This window comes from Procambarus clarkii, chromosome 20 (genome assembly GCF_040958095.1).
Source record: "Procambarus clarkii isolate CNS0578487 chromosome 20, FALCON_Pclarkii_2.0, whole genome shotgun sequence".
NCBI classification, from domain to species: domain Eukaryota; kingdom Metazoa; phylum Arthropoda; class Malacostraca; order Decapoda; family Cambaridae; genus Procambarus; species Procambarus clarkii.
In genome coordinates, this window is record NC_091169.1 from 36,318,197 (window position 1) to 36,344,443 (window position 26,247).

The 26,247-nt window shown below is 44.0% G+C and overlaps 2 protein-coding genes across 8 annotated transcripts in view; one reads left to right on the top strand and one right to left on the bottom strand.

The window, feature by feature from the left end:
- LOC123755326 (prolyl 4-hydroxylase subunit alpha-2) lies at window positions 1-22,167 on the top strand. The gene is made up of 10 exons (XM_045737847.2): window positions 1-417; window positions 6,892-7,022; window positions 12,531-12,701; window positions 13,473-13,645; window positions 15,749-15,925; window positions 16,116-16,360; window positions 17,275-17,437; window positions 19,778-19,834; window positions 21,196-21,361; window positions 21,724-22,167. Exons 1-10 carry the CDS (start codon window positions 233-235, stop codon window positions 21,792-21,794), a joined length of 1,539 nt encoding a protein of 512 aa, XP_045593803.2. The 5' UTR covers window positions 1-232; the 3' UTR covers window positions 21,795-22,167.
- The window catches only part of LOC123755327 (protein Aster-C), a 27,598-nt gene continuing 21,384 nt past the window's right edge, over window positions 20,034-26,247 (bottom strand). For all 7 annotated transcript variants that reach the window (XM_069327874.1, XM_069327870.1, XM_069327873.1 and 4 more), the window contains 6 exons: window positions 25,918-26,110; window positions 25,481-25,651; window positions 25,225-25,390; window positions 24,214-24,340; window positions 23,628-23,896; window positions 20,034-21,345 (listed from right to left, as the gene is read on the bottom strand). In XM_069327874.1, the coding sequence (XP_069183975.1) occupies window positions 23,657-23,896; window positions 24,214-24,340; window positions 25,225-25,390; window positions 25,481-25,651; window positions 25,918-26,110 (897 nt within the window). In that variant the 3' untranslated portion in view covers window positions 20,034-21,345; window positions 23,628-23,656. The remainder of the gene's footprint in view (window positions 21,346-23,627; window positions 23,897-24,213; window positions 24,341-25,224; window positions 25,391-25,480; window positions 25,652-25,917; window positions 26,111-26,247) is intronic.

Here is a 26,247-nt window from a genome sequence, read left to right on the forward strand (position 1 = left end):
AGCAACCACCCGCTTCCACTCTCGCTCCTCTCACACACGTGCACACACACATCCCGTCACTCGGTGTCCCTACGGCTGAGGATCTTGCGTCTCGCCGTAACTCAATTCTTTGTATTACAGTTGGTAATATTGACTAAAGAGACGCTACTTCGGGTATTTGTCGAGTATCGCATGAGCGTCTCTTTAAGGATAGACTTGCGAATTTTTTGTTTGTCATATTTTGTTTGTCGTTATGGTGAGTGTGGCGAGAGTGGTGGTGCTGGTGATGGTGACGGTGGTGGAGACGACTTGGAGTTTGGGGGACGTGCACACCTCAGCGGTGACGGTGGCGCAGCTGGTGGAGGCCGAGAACTCTGTCATCCACGTCCTCCAAGACTACGTCGACAAGGAGGAGGCCAGATTACGAGTCATCAGGCAGTAAGTAGCCCTAACGCCACTCTCATGTTTGTAATGATCCTGTAACGTCTAGTTATATTTACCCGAGGGGCCACTATCTCTCTACTGGCCTCGACGAGGACAGGAAACCGGCGGCTTGTCAAAGTTAACCCCTTTGTTCTGATGTTTTTATCAATATGGAGTTTAAATTGCAGCAGTGTTTGGGTATTTACAGCTGCAGCGGGTAGGCGGTTCTATGGGTTTATAATCCTTTGGGTGAAAAACCATCTCCTGTTTTCTGTCCTCCGTTGTAGCTTGTTGAGTTTGAAACCGTTGCTCCTTGTTTGTGTTACATCTAGCCCTTTGAAGAAATTGTCTGGATCAATATCTTCCTATGGGTCATCCTGTGGACCAATATCTTGTTTCTGTTATAAAAACTACACACCACCACCACAACTCTTCCAGCATAAATCAGAGTAAATCGGGGTCAGGTGGGGTGGTCAGAATAAATGGAGTGTCAAAGTGTTGAACTGTTGCAGTGGAGTGCCCCAGGATTCTGTTCTGGGACCTATGTTTATCACGATTATGAGCCATTTAGTTTTGTTCATATATTATGCACCCATACCCAAGTGGACCCCACACCATTCCTGTGGATGGTAGTGCGCCTCATACCCTTCCTGTGGGAGGTAGCGCACCCCATACCCATTCTGTTGGCAATAGTGGAAAATATTAGAGGTACATAATAGATTCGAGAACTGAACGTTACAATTTTAGCGATAAGGGTTCAGGACGGACCGAAACGTCGTCACGACTTCATAAGGGTCCAGGACGGACATAAACGTCGCCATTTTCATATCACATGTGTGGGCTGGAATTTTTTAACCACGTTATTGTGACTTGTTCTAACTTAAACATATTTTAGCTAATAGGCTAATTTTGTTGTCAAATTTATAGAAGCCTGAGTTCCAACATTGTCATTTTAGCCAACGAGTATTCTAATATATTTATGCCGAGCGTAATTAAATGACTTTTGATTTAATTGTCACTACATTCATTTAGTCGGGAAACGAACTATGACTATTCGTACAAATTACGGACGTAATTATAGTGTATGATAACGGTAGACATGGTTATTGTTGCTGACCATAGTGGCCATGGTCAAAATTTCATTAGTGGGCGTGACCAAGGTGGATGACACTAGCAGGTGTGGTCACAGTGGATGATATCAGCGGTCGTAATCATCCGGGATCACGCGAGCCTTGGACGCCATATGTGGTGGATGATAGTCAACAGGAATCCGGTACGCGAACGCTCAATGTAAACAATAATGGCGGCGGGCTTCAGCTCCTCGGGAGAAAGGAAGGAGGAGAATAGAGACGTAGCCGCTGACAACGTAAGTGATGGGTGAGGCCAGTGATGGTGCGCATCACCAGGGGTAGCAGAGAGGAGAGGGGTGGAAGGGGGGACAGCTAGGAAGCCACCTTTGACAGCCGGAGCTAACGGGAGAGCTGCGTTATTACCGGAATCATCCACGGATTAGCGATCTGTCAGGAGTCAGTGACCGTCTGTTATGGACGGGGGGACACGAGCGCTCACCCTTCCCATATCTTAGGGGGGAGACGGGGAGGAAGGGGGGGGGGTTCATACAGTAATATACGATTAGATGTGGAAAGGCTAGATCATCATCAGGCCTCCTCAGTTTCTTGGGGGTTGCGGACAAGTGTTCGAAAATGCCACTTTCAAATTCTCTCACGTTCGAAACCAGTCATGTTGCGCACATTTTTAACCACTGTACTAAAATATGCTCCTTATTGCCGGTGACAAGAAGCATTTTGTTTCGTCTAGTTCCACCTAGCCAGTGACTGTTCTATCGACTGATTTAACCGTAAAATAAATTAACCGATAACTTACGATAAACGTAAAAAGAAAAAAACACGAGCAAAATAATATAATTGTTGTAAACAACCCAATTTGCGGGATCTACAACCAGTTATAATTGGGTAATGAGAGATCGTGTTCATCTGGATTAGAGGACATCCTTATCAACGTAACGGCGTTGCTTTGTTTATGGCGAGGTAATGATCTCTTGTTTACTGTGTTGACGGCAAGGTTGGCGGGGTGTGTTGGGGGGGGGGAGGGTGTTGATGGAGGGGTGTACTCACCTAGTTGTGCTTGCGGGGGTTGAGCTCTGGCTTTTTGGTCCAGCCTCTCAACTGTCAATCAACTGGTGTACAGTTCCCTGAGCCTACTGGGCTCTTATCATATATCTACATTTGAAACTGTGTATGGAGTCAGCCTCCACCACATCACTGCCTAATGCATTCCATCAGTATCATTTCATCTGACACTGAAAAAGTTCTTTCTAAAGCCCCTGTGGCTCATTAGGGAACTTAGTTACCACATGTGTCCCCTTGTCCGCGTACCATCCGTGTTAAACAGTTTATCTATATCTACCCTGTCAATTCCTCTGAGAATTTTGTAGGCAGTGATCATGTCTCCCGAGCTCTCCTGTCTCCCAACGACGTGAGGTGCATTTCACGCAGCCTTTCCTCGTAACTCATGCCTCTTAGTTCTGGGACTATTCTAGTGGCATACTTCTGAACTTTTCCAGCTTCGTCTTGTACTTGACAAGGTGTGTTGGAAGGGGCGAAGGGGGGTGGGTGATGTTAGCTTTGTGTGTGGGTGGGGGGTTGTTGACGATGTGGCGTTGACTATGCTATTTACAAGCTAGTGCTGGCTGGCCACCAAACACCTAATATATCAGTAACACCTGTGTGGGCGTGGGAAGAAAATGGAAAAAAGGGAAAGAAACAAGAAAGAAATACATCTCAAAGAAATTACCTATCGCAGTTTACACAGGATTGATGTCAAGCGCGTTGATGTTAAGTTTTCCATTCTCCAAATTGCATTTATTTAGCCGCTCTTATCTTTTTTTTACTATATATATATATATATATATATATATATATATATATATATATATATATATATATATATATATATATATATATATATATATATATATATGTATCCAATATCGCTAGGGCTATTTAGCAGTAAATACGTACCTGGGAGTTAGACAGCTGCTAAGGGCTGCTTCCTGGGAGGGTGTGTAACAAAAAGGAGGCCTGGTCGAGGACCGGGCCGCGGGGACGCTAAGCCCCGAAATCATCTGAAGATAACCTTAATATAACCAGGGCTCTTGTGGTTTGGTTCCGCTGCCCACAACTGTGTTGGGTAATTTAGTTTAGTTAATGCAGCCCATCCTGTGAGTGGTAGTGGACCCCATACCCATCCTGTGAGTGGTAGTGGACCCCATACCCATCCTGTGAGTGGTAGTGGACCCCATACCCATCCTGTGAGTGGTAGTGGACCCCATACCCATCCTGTGAGTGGTAGTGGACCCCATACCCATCCTGTGAGTGGTAGTGGACCCCATACCCATCCTGTGAGTGGTAGTGGACCCCATACCCATCCTGTGAGTGGTAGTGGACCCCATACCCATCCTGTGAGTGGTAGTGGACCCCATACCCATCCTGTGAGTGGTAGTGGACCCCATACCCATCCTGTGAGTGGTAGTGGACCCCATACCCATCCTGTGAGTGGTAGTGGACCCCATACCCATCCTGTGAGTGGTAGTGGACCCCATACCCATCCTGTGAGTGGTAGTGGACCCCATACCCATCCTGTGAGTGGTAGTGGACCCCATACCCATCCTGTGAGTGGTAGTGGACCCCATACCCATCCTGTGAGTGGTAGTGGACCCCATACCCAACCATCCTGTGAGTGGTAGTGGACTCCATACCCAACCATCCAGTGAGTGGTAGTGGACTGTATACCCAACCATCCTGTGAGTGGTAGTGGACTCCATACCCATCCTGTGAGTGGTAGTGGACCCCATACCCATCCTGTGAGTGGTAGTGGACCCCATACCCATCCTGTGAGTGGTAGTGGACCCCATACCCATCCTGTGAGTGGTAGTGGACCCCATACCCATCCTGTGAGTGGTAGTGGACCCCATACCCATCCTGTGAGTGGTAGTGGACCCCATACCCATCCTGTGAGTGGTAGTGGACCCCATACCCATCCTGTGAGTGGTAGTGGACCCCATACCCATCCTGTGAGTGGTAGTGGACCCCATACCCATCCTGTGAGTGGTAGTGGACCCCATACCCATCCTGTGAGTGGTAGTGGACCCCATACCCATCCTGTGAGTGGTAGTGGACCCCATACCCATCCTGTGAGTGGTAGTGGACCCCATACCCATCCTGTGAGTGGTAGTGGACCCCATACCCATCCTGTGAGTGGTAGTGGACCCCATACCCATCCTGTGAGTGGTAGTGGACCCCATACCCATCCTGTGAGTGGTAGTGGACCCCATACCCATCCTGTGAGTGGTAGTGGACCCCATACCCATCCTGTGAGTGGTAGTGGACCCCATACCCATCCTGTGAGTGGTAGTGGACCCCATACCCATCCTGTGAGTGGTAGTGGACCCCATACCCATCCTGTGAGTGGTAGTGGACCCCATACCCATCCTGTGAGTGGTAGTGGACCCCATACCCATCCTGTGAGTGGTAGTGGACCCCATACCCATCCTGTGAGTGGTAGTGGACCCCATACCCATCCTGTGAGTGGTAGTGGACCCCATACCCATCCTGTGAGTGGTAGTGGACCCCATACCCATCCTGTGAGTGGTAGTGGACCCCATACCCATCCTGTGAGTGGTAGTGGACCCCATACCCATCCTGTGAGTGGTAGTGGACCCCATACCCATCCTGTGAGTGGTAGTGGACCCCATACCCATCCTGTGAGTGGTAGTGGACCCCATACCCATCCTGTGAGTGGTAGTGGACCCCATACCCATCCTGTGAGTGGTAGTGGACCCCATACCCATCCTGTGAGTGGTAGTGGACTCCATACCCAACCATCCAGTGAGTGGTAGTGGACTGTATACCCAACCATCCTGTGAGTGGTAGTGGACTCCATACCCAACCATCCTGTGAGTGGTAGTGGACTCCATACCCAACCATCCTGTGAGTGGTAGTGGACTCCATACCCACCCATCCTGTGAGTGGTAGTGGACTCCATACCCAACCATCCTGTGAGTGGTAGTGGACTGTATACCCACCCATCCTGTGAGTGGAAGTGGACTGTATACCCATCCTGTGAGTGGTAGTGGACCGTATACCCATCCTGTGAGTGGTAGTGGACTGTATACCCATCCTGTGAGTGGTAGTGGACCCCATACCCATCCTGCGAGTGGTAGTGGACCCCATATCCATCCTGTGAGTGGTAGTGGACCCCCATACCCATCCTGTGAGTGGTAGGGGACCCCATACCCATCCTGTAAGTAGTAGTGTACCCCATACCCATCCTGCGAATAGTAGTGGACCCCATACCCATCCAGTGAATGGTAGTGGAAAAAGGTTCCAGTGGCACATATTAATAGACTAGGGAACTGAATCCTCAAAATATTGGATAGTCAATACTTTTCCACATATCTTCTGAAGGAGCTTTCTTCTGTCGCTGGTTCTCGGCTCAACATCTTCCTTAACCATCTTTATGTGTTCCACGACGGATCTGAAGGAAGTAATTCATATCTTTGCGCTTTCCTTCTCCCACATGAGAGACATCCACTGCCATTGACGGTGTAATTATAATTGCCATCTCCTGGGTCACTGAACTACAGGGATCTCAACCTCATTATGATGCGGTGAATCTCTGTCCCTGAGAATTTCATTCCGTGTTTCGCAATTGCTCCTACGCCCCGGCTCACAATACTCAAGTTTAAAGAAGGAAAAAATATATTTCCAAATGTGAATGAGGGATTGATTGGTAACGTCAGTAGAGGAGTGTATGATTTGTTTTCCTGATATACCATTTAAGGGTTTGGTTGATGTTGTCAATTCTTTAGGTTGGGGGGATGTGGGGCCCGCTGGCGTCATTGTCCTGTTCAACATAATCATTGCAGCGTCTGTGTGTTTGCAACGCAACACCCGTCTCTTACTTGGCTTGACCCGTGCCTCTGTTGTTTTTGCTCAACATCTGCCTGTTATGTTGTGACTTGCATTACATTGACAGGGGTGAAAGAGAATGTTGTACAATCATGTTGTGACGTAATGACTTGTTGTTACATACGTTGTGACATAATGGCTTGTCGTAATGTGTTGTAGAGCATGTTGTGACGTAAGTGCTGTAACGAATGTTGTGACAATACCATGTAATGTGTGTGTTGTAGAGGATGTTGTGACAATACCATGTAATGTGTGTGTTGTAGAGGATGTTGTGACAATACCATGTAATGTGTGTGTTGTAGAGGATGTTGTGACAATACCATGTAATGTGTGTGTTGTAGAGGATGTTGTGACAATACCATGTAATGTGTGTGTTGTAGAGGATGTTGTGACAATACCATGTAATGTGTGTGTTGTAGAGGATGTTGTGACAATACCATGTGTGTTGTAGAGCATTGATGGGTCATAATGCCATGCAGTAACGCATTTTGTGACGCAGGTACATCGGGAGCTGGCGAGGCGGGCAAGAGAACTACCTGCAGCATCCTATCAACAGCTACCACCTTCTGCGACGCCTCACCCACGAGTTCGATGCGGTTCAGGCGGCCCTCAACGACTCCTCTGCTGAAGGTACGTCACTGTTGCCTTACCTAGGGGTCACTGTTATCTTACCTAAGGATAACTGCTTGCTTATCTGTAGATCACTGCTCCCTTACCTCAGCACATCCGTCTCCGAGAGGTGCTGCTGATCACGTTACTTGTATATTTACCTACAACATGATCTGGATCGAGGTTCAGCTCCTAGACACAGCTTTTCTAGCTATCAAGTCGTCTAATATAAAGACTAGCAATCCCCGAGTCCCTACCCAGTGGCCACACTAACAAACGTCAATTCAATTCTGAATCAATAACATCAACGCTGGCTTAACGTCGAACCAAAGCCACTCTTGGACACTGTGGCAGTGGGTACGTTGGTCCTCCAAAGTAATTCCACTTTCATTTTACAACAAACTTCAACGTTTTAAGATGTTCTATTGTTAATTTTTTGTTTAATCCTTAAACCGCGCGTGTCCAAAATGTTAAACCAAATGGGGAAAAATAGCATATGACAATTGCAGCAGCATAAGGGTTATTAGGTAACTGAAAAGGTGCACTTAGCTGTAGAGATCACAAAGTGCCAACTACTATATCGTGAAGCTGTAAGATGAGAGGAGTAACCATAATTTTACGTGCAAGGGCTTTATCAAGTCCAACGGATTCAAGTGAGGTTATGGCGGCAATGTTACCCACGGGCATATCCGGCCATATGACATTGATTACTGTTGAAAACGTTGATTTAACATTACTTAAAAACATGTTTTGCCTGCTGGGTAAATTAAAGAGTTCAGATAACAGCCATTATAGATTGTGTTGTATTTTACATTTGTGAAGTGTTGGATTTTGCAACAGCAACACCAATCCTGAATCATCTTGGTCTCTCTTTAATGATTTGCAGAATCTGTATACTGATGATGCTTCTTATTTAATGAGGATGAGTTTAGCCTCACCGAAGGTTATAAGATAGTGTTATCGACAAGACTCAGGGTTTATACTACTCAGGGTTTCCCATCAGTGTTTGACCTGGCGTAGGCTGGAGCAATATTAGCCGTAGCAGTATTTGTAAACAAATACTGGAGACTGCGTTCTGCCCCATGATACGAATCGTCCCGTTTCGTTGTTACGGCCATCGTACAGTACTACTTAGTGATGCTGACACGCAATTTACTGTTGAGTCAATGACCAGGTGATGACTGAACCAAACAAGGTGGCCGGGGGGGGGGGGAAGAATGGGGGGGGGGGCAGCATAACGGCCAGTAGGTGATGCAAGTGTGGCATAATACTGAAATACTGAATCGTAAGTGCTTTGACGACAAGGCAGGAGGCAGCCACCACCCCTGTCGGATGCTGGCGCTACACACACACACACACACACACACACACACACACACACACACACACACACACACACACACACACATATACACACACATCATTCAGAATCTTGTACACCACGTATGTAAGACCAATCCTGGAGTATGCGGCCCCAGCATGGAGCCCGAACCTTGTCAAGCACAAGACGAAGCTGGAAAAAGTTCAAAGGTATGCCACTAGACTAGTCCCAGAACTAAGAGGCATGAGTTACGAGGAAAGGCTGCGGGAAATGCACCTTACGACACTGGAAGACAGAAGAGTAAGGGGAGACATGATTACTACCTACAAAATCCTCAGGGGAATCGACCGGGTAAACAAGGATAAACTATTCAACACTGGTGGTACGCGAACAAGGGGGACACAGGTGGAAACTGAGTACCCACATGAGCCACAGAGACGTTAGAAGGAACTTTTTCAGTGTCAGAGTAGTTAACGAATGGAATGCATTAGGCAGTGATGTGGTGGAGGCCGACTCCATACATATGTTTCAAATGTAGATATGATAGAGCCCAGCAGGCTGAGGAATCTGTACACCAGTTGATTGACAGTTGAGAGGCGGGACCAAAGAGCCAAAGCTCAACCCCCGCAAGCACAAATAGGCGAGTACAAATAGGTGAGTACACACACAAACACAGTCTCTTAGTTTAGTGTTTCTCATCACGCATTTAATTACTCGGATTGAGACATAATTCTCGTAGTCGGAGACAGGAAACTTGTACTTAATTATGCAAATCAAGATCCCCCCCCCCCTCAAGCCAACTATTGACCTTCTCTACGATGTTAACCCACAACAGGTGCCTAATGCCCGAGTTCCTGTTTCACTGCTAGGTGAACAGTGGCGTCACGTGAAATGAAACGTGCTCAACCGTATTTGTCCCGCCCGGGGACTGAACCTGGGTCTTTCGAGTATGAGTGGAGGACGTAGACTATTGTGCTACAGGACCCCTCTTTGCTGACACCAGTGAGTAGAGGATACGTGCACTATGTGGAGGTGTTTGTGTAGTGAGAGCTGGCGGTCCTTTATCCTCTGGAGTGACCTTCAATGTTGCTAATTGCTAGGCTGACCATGAGGCTGTCTGCTCACTCTGGTCATTATGTTCATGGCTCGCTACTCTCATTACCACCACCACCTCAGCCCCAACCACCACCTCCTCAGCCCCAACCATCACCACCTCAGCCCCAACCACCACCAAAACCACCATCATCACCTCAGCCCCAACCACCACCTCAGCCCCAACTACCACCTCAACTACAACCACAACCCCCCCCCCCACACCATCACCACCACGTCACCATCAACATTACACAAAATTTACGATTCTTGTTAGCAAGTTGAGAGTTTACCCTTCCTATAGCTCACTGTAAGCCTTACACAACTAGTTCCCCCTGAAACACGGCCTGTCAACTGGTAAAAAACCAGATATCCACTTCCTGCTGAGTGAACAGGGGTTAACAATTAAGGATTGGCGGTCAGACAATCCTCCCTTCCCAAGACTCGAACGCAGACCATGTTGATTTAGGGGCGAGGTATGAACCCCATCATTCTCTTGACATCTCATGTCGGCGGAAAGAAACTTTGTCTTGCGACGAGTAAACATATTGTTTGATTGATGCTTGACGAACCTTCACTACACCCAAGGAGATGTCTATATCGGTACTTCGATGTACCGATATAGACATCTGATGTATCTCCAGATTAACAAAATTATAGCCTACCGGCTGAATTGTGAAGTCTCATTTTCCTTCCTAACTATACCACTAGTCTGACTGAACCCCAGGGAACTGTGCGTCTTTCATTGACCTCCATTACCATAAATGTCAGCGGCTCACTTCGTTCCAAGGGCACACCATCCAGTCCTTCACCTAACCGCTGCCGAGTCATCACTGCCCTTTGATCTAACCGGAAAATATATAAATTTCTATGTTACTCTAGATGTAGCAAGCGTCGTACCAGTCAGGGCTGCTGAAGAAGGATGTCTTACGACAGTATAGACACCAACAGGAGGAAAAAATCCAGCACATTCCCACCGTCGCGCTGGTGGACCAAGAGTTATATTTGAGAAAATTTCTGTTTGAATGAACAAGAAGTACAAATTTATGGATACGTCTGTGGGGTCATCTGCTGGATGTAATGGACTTGAGTCAAGGACGAGTTGAAATATGCTTAGTCAATCAAGCCCAAATTTTCAGTACAAGTTTATTATAAATTGCAATTATTACACTACATCAAATAACATTCGCGCGCAGTCTTGTAGTGGATCACGAATTGATTTCAGTAGACTATTGCTGCCATTCTGTAGCTAAATTATCGTGTGTTTGTGGGCACAATGTCTTTGATTAACGCGGAATCAACGTCATCAACACCGATTTAATATTAATGACGTTGATTCAATCTAGAATCAACGTCACTCGCACTAAGACGAGTCTTAAATCGAAACCAGTACAACATATATTATTGCTGGCGATGTACAACCCGTGCAGTTGTCAATAGTTAGGTAAACAAAGTCTTGACTCCTATTATTTTTCTGTCATAGAAAATGGAGCTCAGCAGTGAGAAGAATAATCAGCCCGGCCAATCACCATTATGCGTCTCGGCCGGTTCTTTCAATCTTTTATTCAAAGCTTCCCTTCCTCTTGACACAATGCTAATTCAACAGCAAAAGCTTCGAGAATAACCACAGAGGCTGGGTAATCCAGTAGTCCAATGACTATAGTCTTCCTGTTTGTTCACGACAGAGATCAGTAGCTCGGTATTGCCAACCACAGATCTAGCTGAATGTTGTCTGGGTTCAGGAAGGGTAATGCCTCACAGGTTGAAGTACGCCACTGATTATGGAAGAGACTGGCTGAAGAAGCTGGGTAGGTATAGGTATATACAGTATACCTTATAGCGGGTGTAATAAGGTATATGTAGGCATATAGATTATACAATGTAGTGGGTGTAATATGGTATACATAGGCTTTTGCTGTATATCCCTGTGCTATTCCTATTCCCTTTCCCAAGCTCCCCACCCCCCTCAAAAAAAGACACATCGAACACTATTTCGAACAGACGTAAATCTGTGTATTTGTTTGTAGGTTAGCTTAGCATTTTAAAAGCATTAAAATCACCTTATGTGGTTGATTGTTCAATGAATCACTTAATTATATGTTTGACAGATCTCTACTTCTGTCCATGGCGGACAGAAGGAAATATATACATGCCCGTTAGCATTGTAAATGTGTGGCCACGTCTGTGGTAGAAAAAAATCTCCGCCCCGTTGGTGTGCATAAATCTGCAGGCTACTTTTGTGTTATTATAAAGACTTAGAAAGCCATAACAGGGTGGCCTGCGCGGTACTTATTAATAATTATCATGTAATTCGATCATAAACACTAAACAAACACATTTGAAGAGTTTAAGTGGTGACGCTTGTACGGGAATGGGTGAGAGCAAGAGGAAATTAAATTGGTGTGCAGTCGGCTCGCAACCAATTAACCTCTGGTTCGATTCTCAGGAAGGGCGAGACGTTTGCGCAACGTTTCCTTACCCCTGATGCCACAGCTCTTCTAGTAGTATATAGTAGGCTGCGGGGAGTTAGTCGAATGTGGGTTGCGTCCTTAGGAAGGTTAATAGTTAGTCTAGACTAAAGGGATCTAGATATCCCCGACAGGCTTTCTGTCCCCCAACAGCTGTAAAATATCTTAACGTGACCAGAAAAGGGCAGAGTTAATTTTTCTTCTATTGTGCAGGCGATGAGTCACAATAACGTAGCTGAAGAATGTTGACCAGACCACACACTAGAAAGTGAAGGGACGACGACGTTTCGGTTCGTCCTGGACCATTCTCAAGTCGACAATCGACTTGAGAATGATCCAGGACGGACCGAAACGTCATCGTCCCTTCACCTTCTAGTGTATGGTCTGGTCAACATTCTTCCACTGTGAGCTGAATGGACGGTTTGAGTAGGGTTCAAGACCTGAGAGAAAGTTTCACCACTCAGCGTCATCGCCACTCTTAAGGTAAACCTGAACCAGAAATAGATAAAATTATGCTTTATATATATATGGTATGCACAAGGTATGTAACGTCACTGTATCATAATTGTATTCCGGCACAGGTTTTGGGGATGATACTGGTTAATGTATCACGATACCGGATTCTGAGTGTTGCTCTTCTTCCCACAGCCGTGCGGGCCAACCTAGGTGGTCTGCGAGGGAGAGTGGAGCTTCCGTCAGAGGTGGACGTCAACGGCGCCGCCTACGCCCTGGTGCGCCTTCAGTACACCTACAACCTCAGCCTCGACGACCTTGTGGAGGGGGACATCTTGGGCAACAAGGCCATTCAGATGCTCTCGGGTAAATTATTGTTTAGGTGTATTTCTAAGCCCTATAAGCTTAGCTGACCAGCCCACTAAGTGTCGCTTTCACAATGAATATAATTGTACACCTGTTAATATTGAAGTACGAAAAATACTAACTGCAGAAGCTTGCATAACTTCCACAACCAAACAATAATGAAGCTGAAGGGTATAACATTTTGGTAAGCTTGCTAACTAGGCCTAGTTAGCATTTTTTTCAAATAGGCATGTTATTTGTCTGCTGTATTTTAACGGAACTCGGTTTACAGATAACGGTATGAATACAATGATAACAGTAATTAAAATCAACCTGACTTGAATGGAAAGCAAGACCATGCAAATGTATATTTAAGGTTTAGTAAAATTTGGTTTACCACTTGTTGGAGGGAACCGGGAATACTCTTAATATTTGTTTACATTATTAAATATTTAATGTAAAATACGGGTCTATCACGAATCTCAAAGTGCAACGATATCGAATAAATCTGATTGTATGTGCGTTATATTGTTTCTAGTTAATCAAGTCTGGGTATCTTGCTTAGCTGAATGAGTTTTGGTGTTCCTGAACCCAACAGCTATATGTGTGTCTGTAACTTTGTCAACTCACACTCACAAGATGGAACTGAAACTAAAGCTCAACTGCTAATGTACATGACGAGTATTTTCGTATTAATATTCAACCCATTATAACAAATATAACTAAAAATATCAATCTTAGATAGCACTAACTGGATAACCAGATTCTCTCTCCGTTTACAACATGTTTCAGCTGACGACTGCCTGAGAATCTCCCAGCAGAGCTTCAACAACCTGGAGTTCGAGCTGAGTGATCAGTGGTACCAGAAGGGCCTCGACATACTGAGGGCGGAGAGGCCCCTCGCCCGGGACATGCAGCTGAGGATAGACCAGCTGATCAAGCAGAAGGATCACCGCGCCATGATGGTCAGTCCCTATAGCCTGCTTCTCCACTCTTTCTGATCGACGTAAGCTGTGGAGACAGCTACAGGTATGTGAAGGAGGGTGATTGTGGCCACCTGTGTACGTATAGTAGCTATTTGCGACCCAAGCTAGAGGCGTGGATATCAACAAATACAGGTATGAGTATATATGGTGGCAAGACATTCTCTGGAGACTGCAGTGTGCAGAGTCAACCTTCGAAACCTGGGATTCATCATTGCTCTTGCATTGCTCTTCCATGTCGTGGTGTAGTGGTCTAGGGCGCTATAGCGTGGGAGTACAAAGTGAGCGGGTTCGAATCCTTCTCGTGGCTCCTACTGAATTTCTCATTGATACATTACGTTAATGTGATTTCATTGTGCATTTGTAATGTGATTTCATTGTGCATTTGTACAGTATAAGATCAAAGCCTAACGAGGCAGTTTATTGACGGCCTAAAGAGACACGTCTCGGACTTAAATTACTTGTATAATCTATTTTAAGCAACCAGGGGGTATTACCATACTTGTTGGGGCCTGTGGGAGTAAACTGTACACTTTGGTTTACCATAGGTGGGGACAAGCCTTATGGGCCAGGAGCTATGTCCAGGATGTAACTCTCAACAGGTGACGAACTCCTTGGCTCCTATTTACTGCTAGGTGAGCAGAGGCATCAGGTGGAAGGAAACGTTCCCCCTCTTCCTGCAGGCGTTCTACCATTATGTCAAGCTGGACAGAATTTCATTAATCGGGATAAAAAGGCATTTAATACTATTTTCGATGTGTTTGGGAACTATTATTATGCCCGAAACGCTACATAATTGCAAGCTTTATAAAGTATAGAAAATACTGTACTAAATAGCCACTTTAGTTAATGGTTTAGTTACGTATCAGTACTTACCTATTTTATGGAAAGCTATCAGGTCACGTGTTAATTCGTCGCAACAAATTAAGACTAAAAATTATTACTTAAAAATATCATGTGTTAAACCGTTGAAGACGGAAACGAGGCGAACAATAGTTGGTGTGGTTTAGGCCCCGGGCTGCACCACTATTGGCGGAAGGTTAACCAATCAGAGTCGCCGACCGAGACGACGTGTACACCGGTAAAGTTGGGTAGCGTCAGTGTTCGGCTCGCAGTGCACAGAAATGGACTCCAATAACAGCTCCTTCTCGGTCAGCGGTGTATTTGTACAACAGTTGGAAGAGTCGTAGAGAATTTTTCGACCCCTTGGATAAGACGTCGCCATAAAAAATCTCAACATGTTCTGTGTGGAGCAGGATTATAGTGTGATTTAAGTGCTGGTGCGTCATGCTAGGCGGACTGACTTGTGATGGCAGTTCGGCATTGCATATATACTAAATGTGTAGTGTATCTCTAAATACCTATATTTTTAGATGAAATATAGTATATATTTTCTTATTGATTTATTAATTTACCCCCGAGCATTTTAAGACCCAGGGCCCATCTGAGTAACGGACCTGGTTAACAGAAAGGGTTCTGACGAATTCGTATGAAAACTTCTGGTATTGTAAGCTATTACTATCATTAAAAAAGTGAAGTTTTTACGGAAACTTAATTCCCAGCACCTATCGGTGACTATAAAAGAGAAAGATCTAGCTCTTTATGCCCGACCTACTAACTCTATGTAAGGATTTCGTGGCCGAAAATTCAACACGTAAAAATTGTCCATCTGAAAATACTTGGTTTCGGTGTGACCTAAGCGTGTGAGTATATATGTTTAAACTGGGCACAACGCTTAGCATTACAATAACACTGACAACAAAAATAATCACTATCGTCTGCACTTCGACAGTATCACGTGCTCTAGTCTACTGTTGCGTGAACTACAGTACTAAATATTTTGATACATTACTGAAACAGATTAAAGATTTTAATCTCTGCTTCAGTTGAAAATCCTACATCCCAATGAGCAAAATGCTACGGTAATGTTGGAATGTTGAATTGACGTTATTAGCGTACATTCAATGTTACATCAACGTCCATAGTTGGTGCACAATTTCAGATATTTATATAAAATATTTAAAGAGTAATGCTCGACTATTTAGTGCCTAAACTGTAATTAATGTAATGGTTTTTCATTGTCAGCGTAATCTGGTGACAAATCTGGCAAAGGGCTCTGACGAAAGTATACTGGAACAGTTCTCTGGCCTCGGTGTTCCAACCTCCTTCCAGAAGAAAATTTACGAGAACGACAAAGAATTCGACCAAGTGGACAAGCTCGACCATTTCTACCGTGTATTGTGTCGTGGAGGCTTTCAACAGGTTATCCAATATTCTTGTATTTTTTAGTTCTTTGGAGAGAAGTAATTTTTCAACTTTAGCACAGAGCAAGCAGATCTTTTGGTTTGTTTTTTTTTTTGTTTGTAACTCTTAAATTCTTTGTTTTAAATCTATTTACTATATTTACACAACTATTACGTAGTTATGTATCTTATCCCCTTCTCACCGCCAGCCGCCCGAGGCATACATTGGTCTAAAGTGCGGCTACGTACGAGGCAAGAACGGCTACCGACGACTGATGCCCTTCAAAGCTGAGCTACTGTGGGCGGATCCGATTATCGTCGTGTACCACGACGTACTCTCGGAGGCAGAGATGACCACGATGAGGGAGATCGCCACGCCCCGCCTCGCCACTACCATGGTCCACGCCTTCACCAGCCACAATACCCGCAGGTCCTTGGCCAGAGTGGGCAAAACGTAAGTTATCCGGAAGGTTAGTCTATGGATCCCCGTGCCCATCCCTGGGGATGGGCACGGGATGACAGAAGTCAATATATTGGTTTAGGAAAAGAGCTGAATGTCATAACTTATCATAACTGACATGGCTGGAGGACATATTTTTGTAATTTGATTTCAAATAAAATACAAATACGGGGGCTTCCAACCTTGTCAAGGTGGTAACCCGGCAATGCCTCTTTCAGGCTGGTACTTGGCTTAGACTAACTTGGGAATGTTTGTAATTGTCAAACTACGGTGAGCTTGTATTACTGCCTTAAGTTAATACTGTACAGTCTTCCCACCATTGCGAGTTTGTGCTTCCTGTCAAATGAGTTATTTGGACTCTACTTCATAAAGATTAGTTAAAGTTCCACAATTTTTCCTATAGTTGAGATTTATTCATAAAATAAAAACGAAAATGTTACAGGGGATATTTAGTAGGTAGTTACTGTATATAATATGAAGCCACATGTGGTCTACCTGACCATTTGGTCACCATTTGGTCCGGGAGACATCTCCCGTCACGCAGGGTGTTGTCGCACCACCACAGATCTCCAGTATCATCTATTGATACTGGTGATGGCTCAAAAGGGCCACCACTTACGAGCTACTCATGCCCGTGCCACCTTTTGGGTGGCTTCATGTTCATCTTAACACATTCACAAGGGAGACATCTCCCGTCATGCAGGGTGCATTCCCACCTCCACTGATCTCCAGTATCAGCTCTTGATAATGGCTAATGGCTCAAAAGGGCCACCACTTACGGGCTATTCATGCCCGTGTCACCTTTTGGGTGGCTTAATCTTCATCAATCAGTGGTCTACCTTCTGAGTGGGGAGGGGGAGAGGTAATTGTTTGGTCAGGAGCAAGCTCAACAGTACCGTCTCCCACAGGGCATGGGTGATGCAAGGGGAGGACGCCACGGTGGATAGGGTCCTGCGGAGGATAGAAGATATGACGGGATTGACCACGGAGACGGCAGAATACCTCCACGTCCTCAACTACGGCATCGGTGGTCACTACGACGCCCACGTCGACTTCTTCGACTTGCAGAATGTGCGTATTTACAACCATTACGTCTTGCTAACTGCCTCAGTGCGCACAATATCGTTGAATCTACGTTAATTTATCGTTGCATAATTATATTGATTCAGCATTGCTCTTGGGTGCTGCCCACAGTTGAAGGGCGAATTACGTAGATTCAACGATAAACTGTCGTAGATTTGACGTCGAATCAACGTCCATTTGATGATTCGACATTGAATGGACGTAGGTTCGACGTTCCTTCGAAAGTTCATTCGACGATACACCAACGTCGTCGTTTGTGTTTCTACGTCGAATCATTGTAGATTTGGCATTTAATGGACGTCAAATGAAGGTCGAATCGACATCACCTCGAAAGCCACAGCTGTTCAAAGATAAACCGGCGTAGATAAACTGAACTTTAACGCTAAACTGATGTCAAAACGAAGTTGCTTCGCTGTCGAACGCACCTTGAACCAACATCTCTGTTGCACGGTAAACATTTCGTGCAATTCGACGTCAAAACAACGCCGATATGACTTCAAAATGACGTTGGTACGACGTCGAAAAAAACTTTTTGGAATGCACAAGCATTGTGTAATTCAACGAAAAACCGACGTTGGTACGACGTCGAAATTTTTTTGGCATGCACGATAAGCATTTCGTGCAGTTCAACGAAAAACCGACGTTGGTTCGACGTCAAAACAACGGTGATATGACGTCAGAACGTCAAAACGACGTCGAAAAAACGTTGGTACGACGTCGAATTTTCTTTTGTATGCACGATAAGCATTTCGTGCAATTCAACGAAAAACCGACTTTGGTTCGACGTCAAAACAACGTTGATATGACGTCAGAACGACGGCAAAACAACGTTGGTACGACGTCGAAAAAACGTCAAAACAACGTTGGTACGACGTCGAAATTTTTTTTGGCATGCACGATAAGCATTTCGTGCAATTCAACGAAAAACCGACGTTGGTTCGACATCAAAACAACGTTGATATGACGTCAGAACGACGTCAAAACAACGTTGGTACGACGTCGAAAAAACGTCAAAACAACGTTGGTACGACGTCGAATTTTTTTTTTGGCATGCACGATAAGCATTTCGTGCAATTCAACGAAAAACCGACGTTGGTTCGACGTCAAAACAACGTTGATATGACGTCAAAACAACGTTGGTACGACGTCGAAAAAAACATTTTGGCACGATAAGCATTTCAACGAAAAACCGACGTTGATATGACGTGAAAACACCGTTGATACGACGTCAAAACGACGTCGATCAGACATTCTCAGAAGCCACGTAGATTCAACGTTCGTCACATGGACGAGATCTTTACGTCCCTATGTCGATACAGCTACTGTCTCGCCCCGGCTTGGTGCCTTTTGGTAATTACCTTGACAATATACAGCTATGATTTATTCGAAGTGCTTTAACTATACATGAAGTCATGTGTTACAGTACTATAAAAGCGCTAAATAATTGTTGTTCAATTTCATAAAATTCCAGGGAAACTAATATGAAACGGTCTAAGACTATATTTAACGGTTTACTTTGCCCAGACTTGGAGGGAGTTGCAGTGCAGTAATGTCTATGCATCTTGATAAACAAGTTGGACAAAATATGAATTGTTTCTAAATATCATAAGTTATGGCTCCTATAATACATATGATGAATGCCAAAATTTGTTTTATCATAGCTTCAATACAGTCACCATAATTGTTGGCATTCATATGTATTATAGGAACCATATCCTAGATATTTTCAAACAATTTATATTTTGTCCAACTTGTTTATCAAGATGCCTAGACATTACTGCACTGCAACTCCCTCCAAGTCTGGGCAAAGTAAACCGTTAAATATAGTCTTAGACTGTTTCATATTAGTTTCCCTGGAATTTTATGACATTGAGCAACAATTATTTAGCGCTTTTATAGTACTGTAACATGACTTCATGTATAGTTAAAGCACTTCGAATAAGACATAGCTGTATATTGTCAAGGTAATTATCAAAAGGCACCAAGCCAGGGAGACAGTGGACGTAAAGATCTCGTCCATTTGACGTCGTTGAATCTTACACACTAATTATCAAGATGCTTAGATATTACTGCACTTTAGCTCCCTCCAAGTCGGGGCAAAGTAAACCCAATAAAACCGTCTAAAGACTATAGTTTCCCTGGAATTTTATGAAAAATTGAGCAACACTTATTTAGCGCTTTTATATTAACACATGGTATGTACAGTTAAAGCACTGCGAATAAGTCATAGCTTTAAATTGTCTATTATAATGTGTATGCAGATACAGACAAGGGGGAGGTGGATACTTTTAAATATATATATATTTACATACCAGTTTTCCTTTTCAGAAATCTATGGACAAAACTCCACATCAGGGAGATCGTTTGGCCACAATGCTCTTCTATGTGAGTACATTTTATTTATATATATACAAGAAGGTACATTGGGATTGTGAGGATACATAGCATAGTAATTACATTCTTGTAAAGCCACTAGTACGCGCAGCGTTTCGGGCAGGTCCTTAATCTAAGAAACTTATAAGTAGGTAAATTCTTGCAAAATTTTTAAAAATGATAAGTTACATAGCATGAAAAAAATAAAAGATGAGAAAAATTGTAGGTATATTAAAGCACATAGGTAGCTCAGAATGATTGCAATGACAGCTTGAATGGTAGTTTAACAAACTTAGCAGGCACAATACAGCATATGGCTAGCACATAAAAGAAGACAGCAATGAACACAATGATAAAGTTGTTTGGATTAAGTACATAAAGATTGGGTAACACTAGATATAGAGCAAATTTGAAGCTCAGTGTAGGAAACTACGAATACAGTGCTTTAAATAAACAAGTACAAGACTTGGTACTGGATCAAACGCGTATCTTAAACTTACATATATCGGAGAGATGTACTTACACTCCATCAGTAAGTATTCAGTAGATAAAAATTATACAAGAAGGGTCTTGACAATGTTAAGTTTAGAGCCTTCCTGTAAGCAGTTTCAACAATACATATATACAGTATATTAGATATGTAGATCCATATTAATGGATCTCAATATGTAGATCTAATATGGATCTAATCATTAGATAGATCCATATTAATGGATCTCAATATTATCTATACTGAAAACTTCAAAAGGGAAATACACCAACAGGCTAATGATCAGAAAACCATTTGACAGTGAATTTGGATGGGTAAGGAAACAAAAAAACGAATGTTCTTGTTGGCCATCAAATACAGTATCAAGAACTCTGTTCAATAGAACATTTTCCGAAATGTAAGCAATCATGCATGCATATTTAAAATATATTTTATATACAAGTGGACATACACAGTTTACTTTAGTCGTAGACTAAAGTATTTTTGCCGATTGGTCAAAAAGTCATAAAATTAGTTTACAGTATTAAGTGATGGAACCTATCTTCATATACCGTCTCCAGGGGAAAACACGGCGTTTCAGGCTTAATAGGTTAATAAATACGAGTGCATGGGCACTCATACCTCACTAATGCCTCTACATTTTTATATCAAGCTACAATTTGGTTAAAGATACCTTCAGAGTGTCAGAATTTATATTTAACTTCATGCTACAAATACCCAAGTTTCATTACATCTTAACGAAGTTACAAGTAGGGAAAATAATTACCAAGCAGTCAAAACTCGCGCAAGTGCCTTTGCCGGGAATTTATTGGATATTTATCAAGAGACTGAGTTGGAGCATTATGGCTAAATAACGAGGAATTGAGAGATATTCGACTTGCAGCTGAACGAGGTGGAGGCCGGAGGGTCGACAGTGTTCCCCATGTTGGGGCTGGAGGTGCCTCCAACGGCAGGCTCGGCGCTCTTCTGGTTCAACATCAAGCGAAGCGGCTTAGGAGACTACAGCACCGTACACGCCGCCTGTCCCGTCCTCCTGGGGGAAAAATGGAGTAAGTAACATATTTCCATTAATGCAAGATCAGTAATGGCACTTTGTACGTCATGAATATTTCTCTGGATGACAAACCATCCAACAGATTATGCTATAAACTTAAAAAAAAGAAAATCTTGAAATTTTATAGGTGTAACTAAACAAGTGGGGCCATTGAGAACTCTTCCACGGACCTTGATAAGTTCTATTATACCTTCTAATACGCTGGATTACAATGTTACCATGACAATTTACTGTAAAGGGGGGGAGCTGTAATAGTATCTTTTTTCTTATCTTTTTCGAAATCAAACCAATTCCCTCATGTTTCCAAATTTTACGCTATAATGTTTCCCAGTATAAACTTAACCTGTATATTTTCAGTTGCTAACTTGTGGATCCACGAGTTTGGTCAAGAGTTCCGGTGGCCGTGCACGCTAGACCCGGAGGACTAGGCTTCCCAGCACGTGTCTCAAAACGTCCACCGTTACTGCAAGAACCATTGCAGTAAATATCTAGTCTCTCTCCTGCTCATTAAATTGCGGAATTACTGCAATCATCATCAACAGAGAGGGATTAACGAAGACACTTTATACGCCATAAGTTGCACTGGATTTGCGAAGAAATCGGAATAGTAAATCAAGCACAAGGTCAAACGAGTCGAGCGACCCAACTAATTTTTAAGGAACCCTGGGGAGAGGGATCAGGTATGAATAGGGAATTTTTTTAATGGCCAGTATGTGGGATGTTTTAAGTATAGTCATTTATTATATTGGACACTGTTGTATCTAACATTTTCAGTTGTCTATATATCAAACCAAAATCTTTGTCGAATGTTTCTTAATACCTTCTATTGCAAAAATTTTAATTTGTTAAAAGCTGGAAAGTGCCTCAAAACATGGAAAAAGTGAACAGGAATACAAAAACAGACCAACAGAAGGTCAGTGTTGAAGCTGATCAAATGACTACCCACAGTACAAAGGTAAGAGCCGTGCCTTATGTCAAGATATGAAATCTTGACAGCTCGCACAAGGCGCACCAACTCTTCCGAGACCAATGCAGATAAGATTAAGACAATTTATAATATAAATTGGTTGCATAGTTTTATTCAGACCAATAACCTTAATGTAATGGTGATTACTGGTCGGCACTGAAATATATTCTATGATATTACCCAAATATAATTTTATTGTCAGCCGCAGGCAGGCGGGCGGGCAGGTAAACGCGTACTCACAACTGAGCCGCCCCTTTTACTGAAACGCAAAGCGACACCTGACCGACATACTACACCCACGTTCCTATTACCTGTGCATAGTGACACTGATGTATAACATGTAAATCGTAGTTAGCCAAACTTCCCTCCTGCAATCCCTGCACTTCAATCATCTTAGAGTGCTCAGTTACTCCCTATATACTGCGGTACCCCCCCCCCCCCCCCAACCCTGTCTACACAGTGAAAGAGCCGAAGCTCAACCTCCGCAAGCACAACTAGGCTTGCGGAGGTTGTGGTGTAATCTGCTTCTCTGTGTACACACAGTTTCAGCCCTGGACTACGTTCATGAATAAAGTATACTTGCTGGTTAGTCAATAAACTAGTGTGGCGGCCTTAATAACCTTCCAGAGGTTGATAAGCATTAAGCCCCAAACTAACCCTGAATGTCCGACAAAAAAATGTATGCTAGTTAGCACTGTACAGGGCACTGTATAGGACTGGTGTAGAGGGCATGTTGACCACGTCACCACGCACAACCGGACACTACCAAGGATATTTCCAGTTAAACACAAATTTACAAATACATTTTTTATTACGGGGGAGACACTAGAGAAAGAAGAGTTCAAAGCCAGATTGTAGTTTTTTCTAAGGCAGGGGGGAGCAAACATTCTTTCAAGTCTACTCAAAACTGGAGTCATGAATACAGCCCCCATACAATTTGGGCTCGTGAATTAAGCATAAAAATTAGTTTTTCCAAGAAATTAATGTCGTATGACATGCTGATAAACCAGAAACACGCATTGTAATCACAATAATGTGATATCTGGGAAAAAAATTTTTAAGCAGGGCGGTGGAATCTTTACCAGCGTCTTTGATCGCTCCAAAAGCGTACCTTATCCATGCAGTTTCTTGACATACGCTAAACGTAACAATCCGAGTCTGTTCAAACCCAAAGAATTTAAAGGCACAGACCAGATCTTATATATATATTTTGTTTGCCCGCTACACTCTGGTGAGGCAATAGTTTCCCCACCATACGCTCCCATCAAATACACAATGTCACAATTCCACTGACCTGTTCCAAAGATTGACATCAACCAGAATTTATTGTTGACTATCAAGCGAGTCGTCACGCTGCGCCTGTCGGGTGCTGTCCTGCACCAGTTCTGGGGAAGTCTGTTGCAAGCTATCTTCGTCATGTTTGCGCATCAAGGTCTGCATACTGCCCTGGACCAGGTCCTTCAGCCAGCTGGTCGGTGCCTGAGTGTTCCGCTGTAGGGTCTGTCCAAGGCTCTCCTGGTAGTCTGGCAGCGTCGCCAGGACATTCTCCAGCGACTCTTGCACCTAGAGGTAAATATATTTTGATCATGTTACACTCCAATGAATTATGCGTTAAAACATCTCGCGTAGAAAAGTGGTTTCAAGTACGTTTTCCTTTTTCTAGGGTCTACAACATAGAATTACGGGCTCGGTGGACGTTACTTACAAGAGTTAGGAATATATCCTAGTTTTTTCCTACCTTCCTTCCCCCCCAGTCATCCTTTTACACTTTTCTCTCCCTCCTCACTGCTACTCATCCCCAACGGGTCATATTACCTTCCTAACGCATAGGGGTCACAATAATGTGGAACCAAGAATGCAGTTCCTTGACTATCACTCACCTGAAGAAGGGTTCGCGAGGCCTCTTTTAGGCTGCTTCTCCATTGGTCCAGCTGGTGCTGATGCAAGAGCTCCTGACGCTGCAGGATCCTCGCTACGGCTTCCCACGACCCTGGAGCATTTAAGTGCCTGGCGCCACGTCAAGAAATTCATCTTTATTAAAAGGTGTTTACTTTAAATCCAGTTCAAACAAAATGAATACATTATCTTTATCTTTTATGTTACATTTTGTTTCTAGTCTATCATGTTTCCTCTTTTATATTTAAATGAAATGGAGAGGTATCAGCTCGTATAAGTGAATTATAGTTATAAACTTATAGGTATTTAAAAAACTATCACATAGCATTATGGATACGCAAGCTCTGCCACACTACTGTCATTCATAGACACGTTCGGCACGAACACACGAAGGGTCGGCACGAACACTCCTTACAGCCCTCTGGTTGCATCTATTCCCATCATACTTTGCGAACCATTGCCAGACGCATCTATCGCATCTGGAGGATGCTACTATCACTTCCTGCCAGCCCCTGTCCTACTCATTTGCTTCTGCGGCCCTCTTCCGGATGAATTATGCTTCGAAAACTTCGATCTTTTTTTTTTCCCCCCAGTTACAGCCCGCTTCTGCACCAGGCAAGTCTACTACGGGCTCACCATAGCCCGTGCTACTTTGGATTTTTTTGTTCCCAGTCTAAAACCTAAAAATCTAAAAAATTGTTTAAAAACATGCTGAATCTAAAACATGCTGTGAATTGTTGGCACTTTAACATTTCAATCAGACCAGTTAAAAGTTAATGGACGAGTAATTAGCTACTTGTATAATAACGAATTCCTCCCTATACTAAGGCACGTGTCCCTGTGTGTGCAGCCAGGGCTCAGCACCTTAACCCCCCCCTCCCCTTCCTTTTCCCCCGCTCCTCGGGGGGCTGTATGCCTGGGCTGTGCGTGTGGGCGCGTGCGCCCGGGCTGCGCACACAAAAGCACAATAAGAACAAAAGCATAATGTGCATTACTTAGCGGGAGATGAAGCAAGAAGCTTGTCGTGCGAATACTGATTCTCTAGCTGACTCAGCCTGTTGTAGAGGACGAAGTTCCCCAACACCAGAGCGACCAGCGCCGTCAACACCACCATAATAGCAATACTGCAGGTCTTCGACGAAGTCGCAGATGTCTTTACCCCTTTGGAATAATTTAAATATTTGTAATTTCTTTACCCGAGCCACTTGCGTGTGTTACTATAGGCCGGAAACAAATTTGATAATGCCTGACCTGATTTGGACGAGTGTTTGACACTATTCTTGCTGGTGGAGATGCAGGGGCGACGGCGGCGTCGAACTCCAGCTACCGGGGAAGCTATCTTATCCTCCTCTGTGACCAGCTGCACCATCACCTCCGCCAGCACAGCCTCCATGCCACTGTACGTGTTCTTCTCTATCATACCTACACTGGAAAGAAGGGAGTTACATACCGACACACTCCTCGACTGTGCAAATAATTAACTCCTGACTGACCTGCTACGTGCAAGGCACTATAAAAACATGATCATGTTTATACTCATGGGCTAAATATAAATAAAGTTACAGCCCCCTTCCTATGCCAGTTAAGTCCACCACGGGCCCACCATAGCCCGTGCTACTTGGAACTTTTGGGTCAGAGTAGCTGAATCTAAAAAAAAAAAAACTTATGCTCATGAGAGAGACACTGACCCCTCATCATGCCCCAGACGGTCTTCTTGTACTTAACGGTGGCCCACACGATGATCCGCGTCCTACCGTCGTCCTCCCTCGCCAGGCAGTAGTGGGAAAAGATGTAAAAGGCATCGGCGTAGGGGATCCCGCTGTTGACAGCCTCGACCTCCACAATATATATCTGCCCTGGCTGCGTCTGCGTCTGTATCACCTGCACCACAACACGTTTACCTTAATGCAAAATATGCTCTAGTAACGTTAAATAAACATTTAATGTAGAAATGATCTGCCCCGGAACAAATCTGCCAAATTCTTGCCGCCAGAGGGGCTAGTTTATTGTGTACTAGG

Excerpts from the sequence above, each read along its gene's own strand:
- LOC123755326 (XM_045737847.2), top strand. The coding sequence starts at position 233 with ATGGTGAGTGTGGCGAGAGTGGTGGTGCTGGTGATGGTGACGGTGGTG. Across the intron at positions 16,361-17,274 it reads TTGGCCAGAGTGGGCAAAAC|GGCATGGGTGATGCAAGGGG; the intron begins GTAAGTTATCCG and ends CGTCTCCCACAG. Across the intron at positions 17,438-19,777 it reads ACTTCTTCGACTTGCAGAAT|AAATCTATGGACAAAACTCC; the intron begins GTGCGTATTTAC and ends TTTCCTTTTCAG.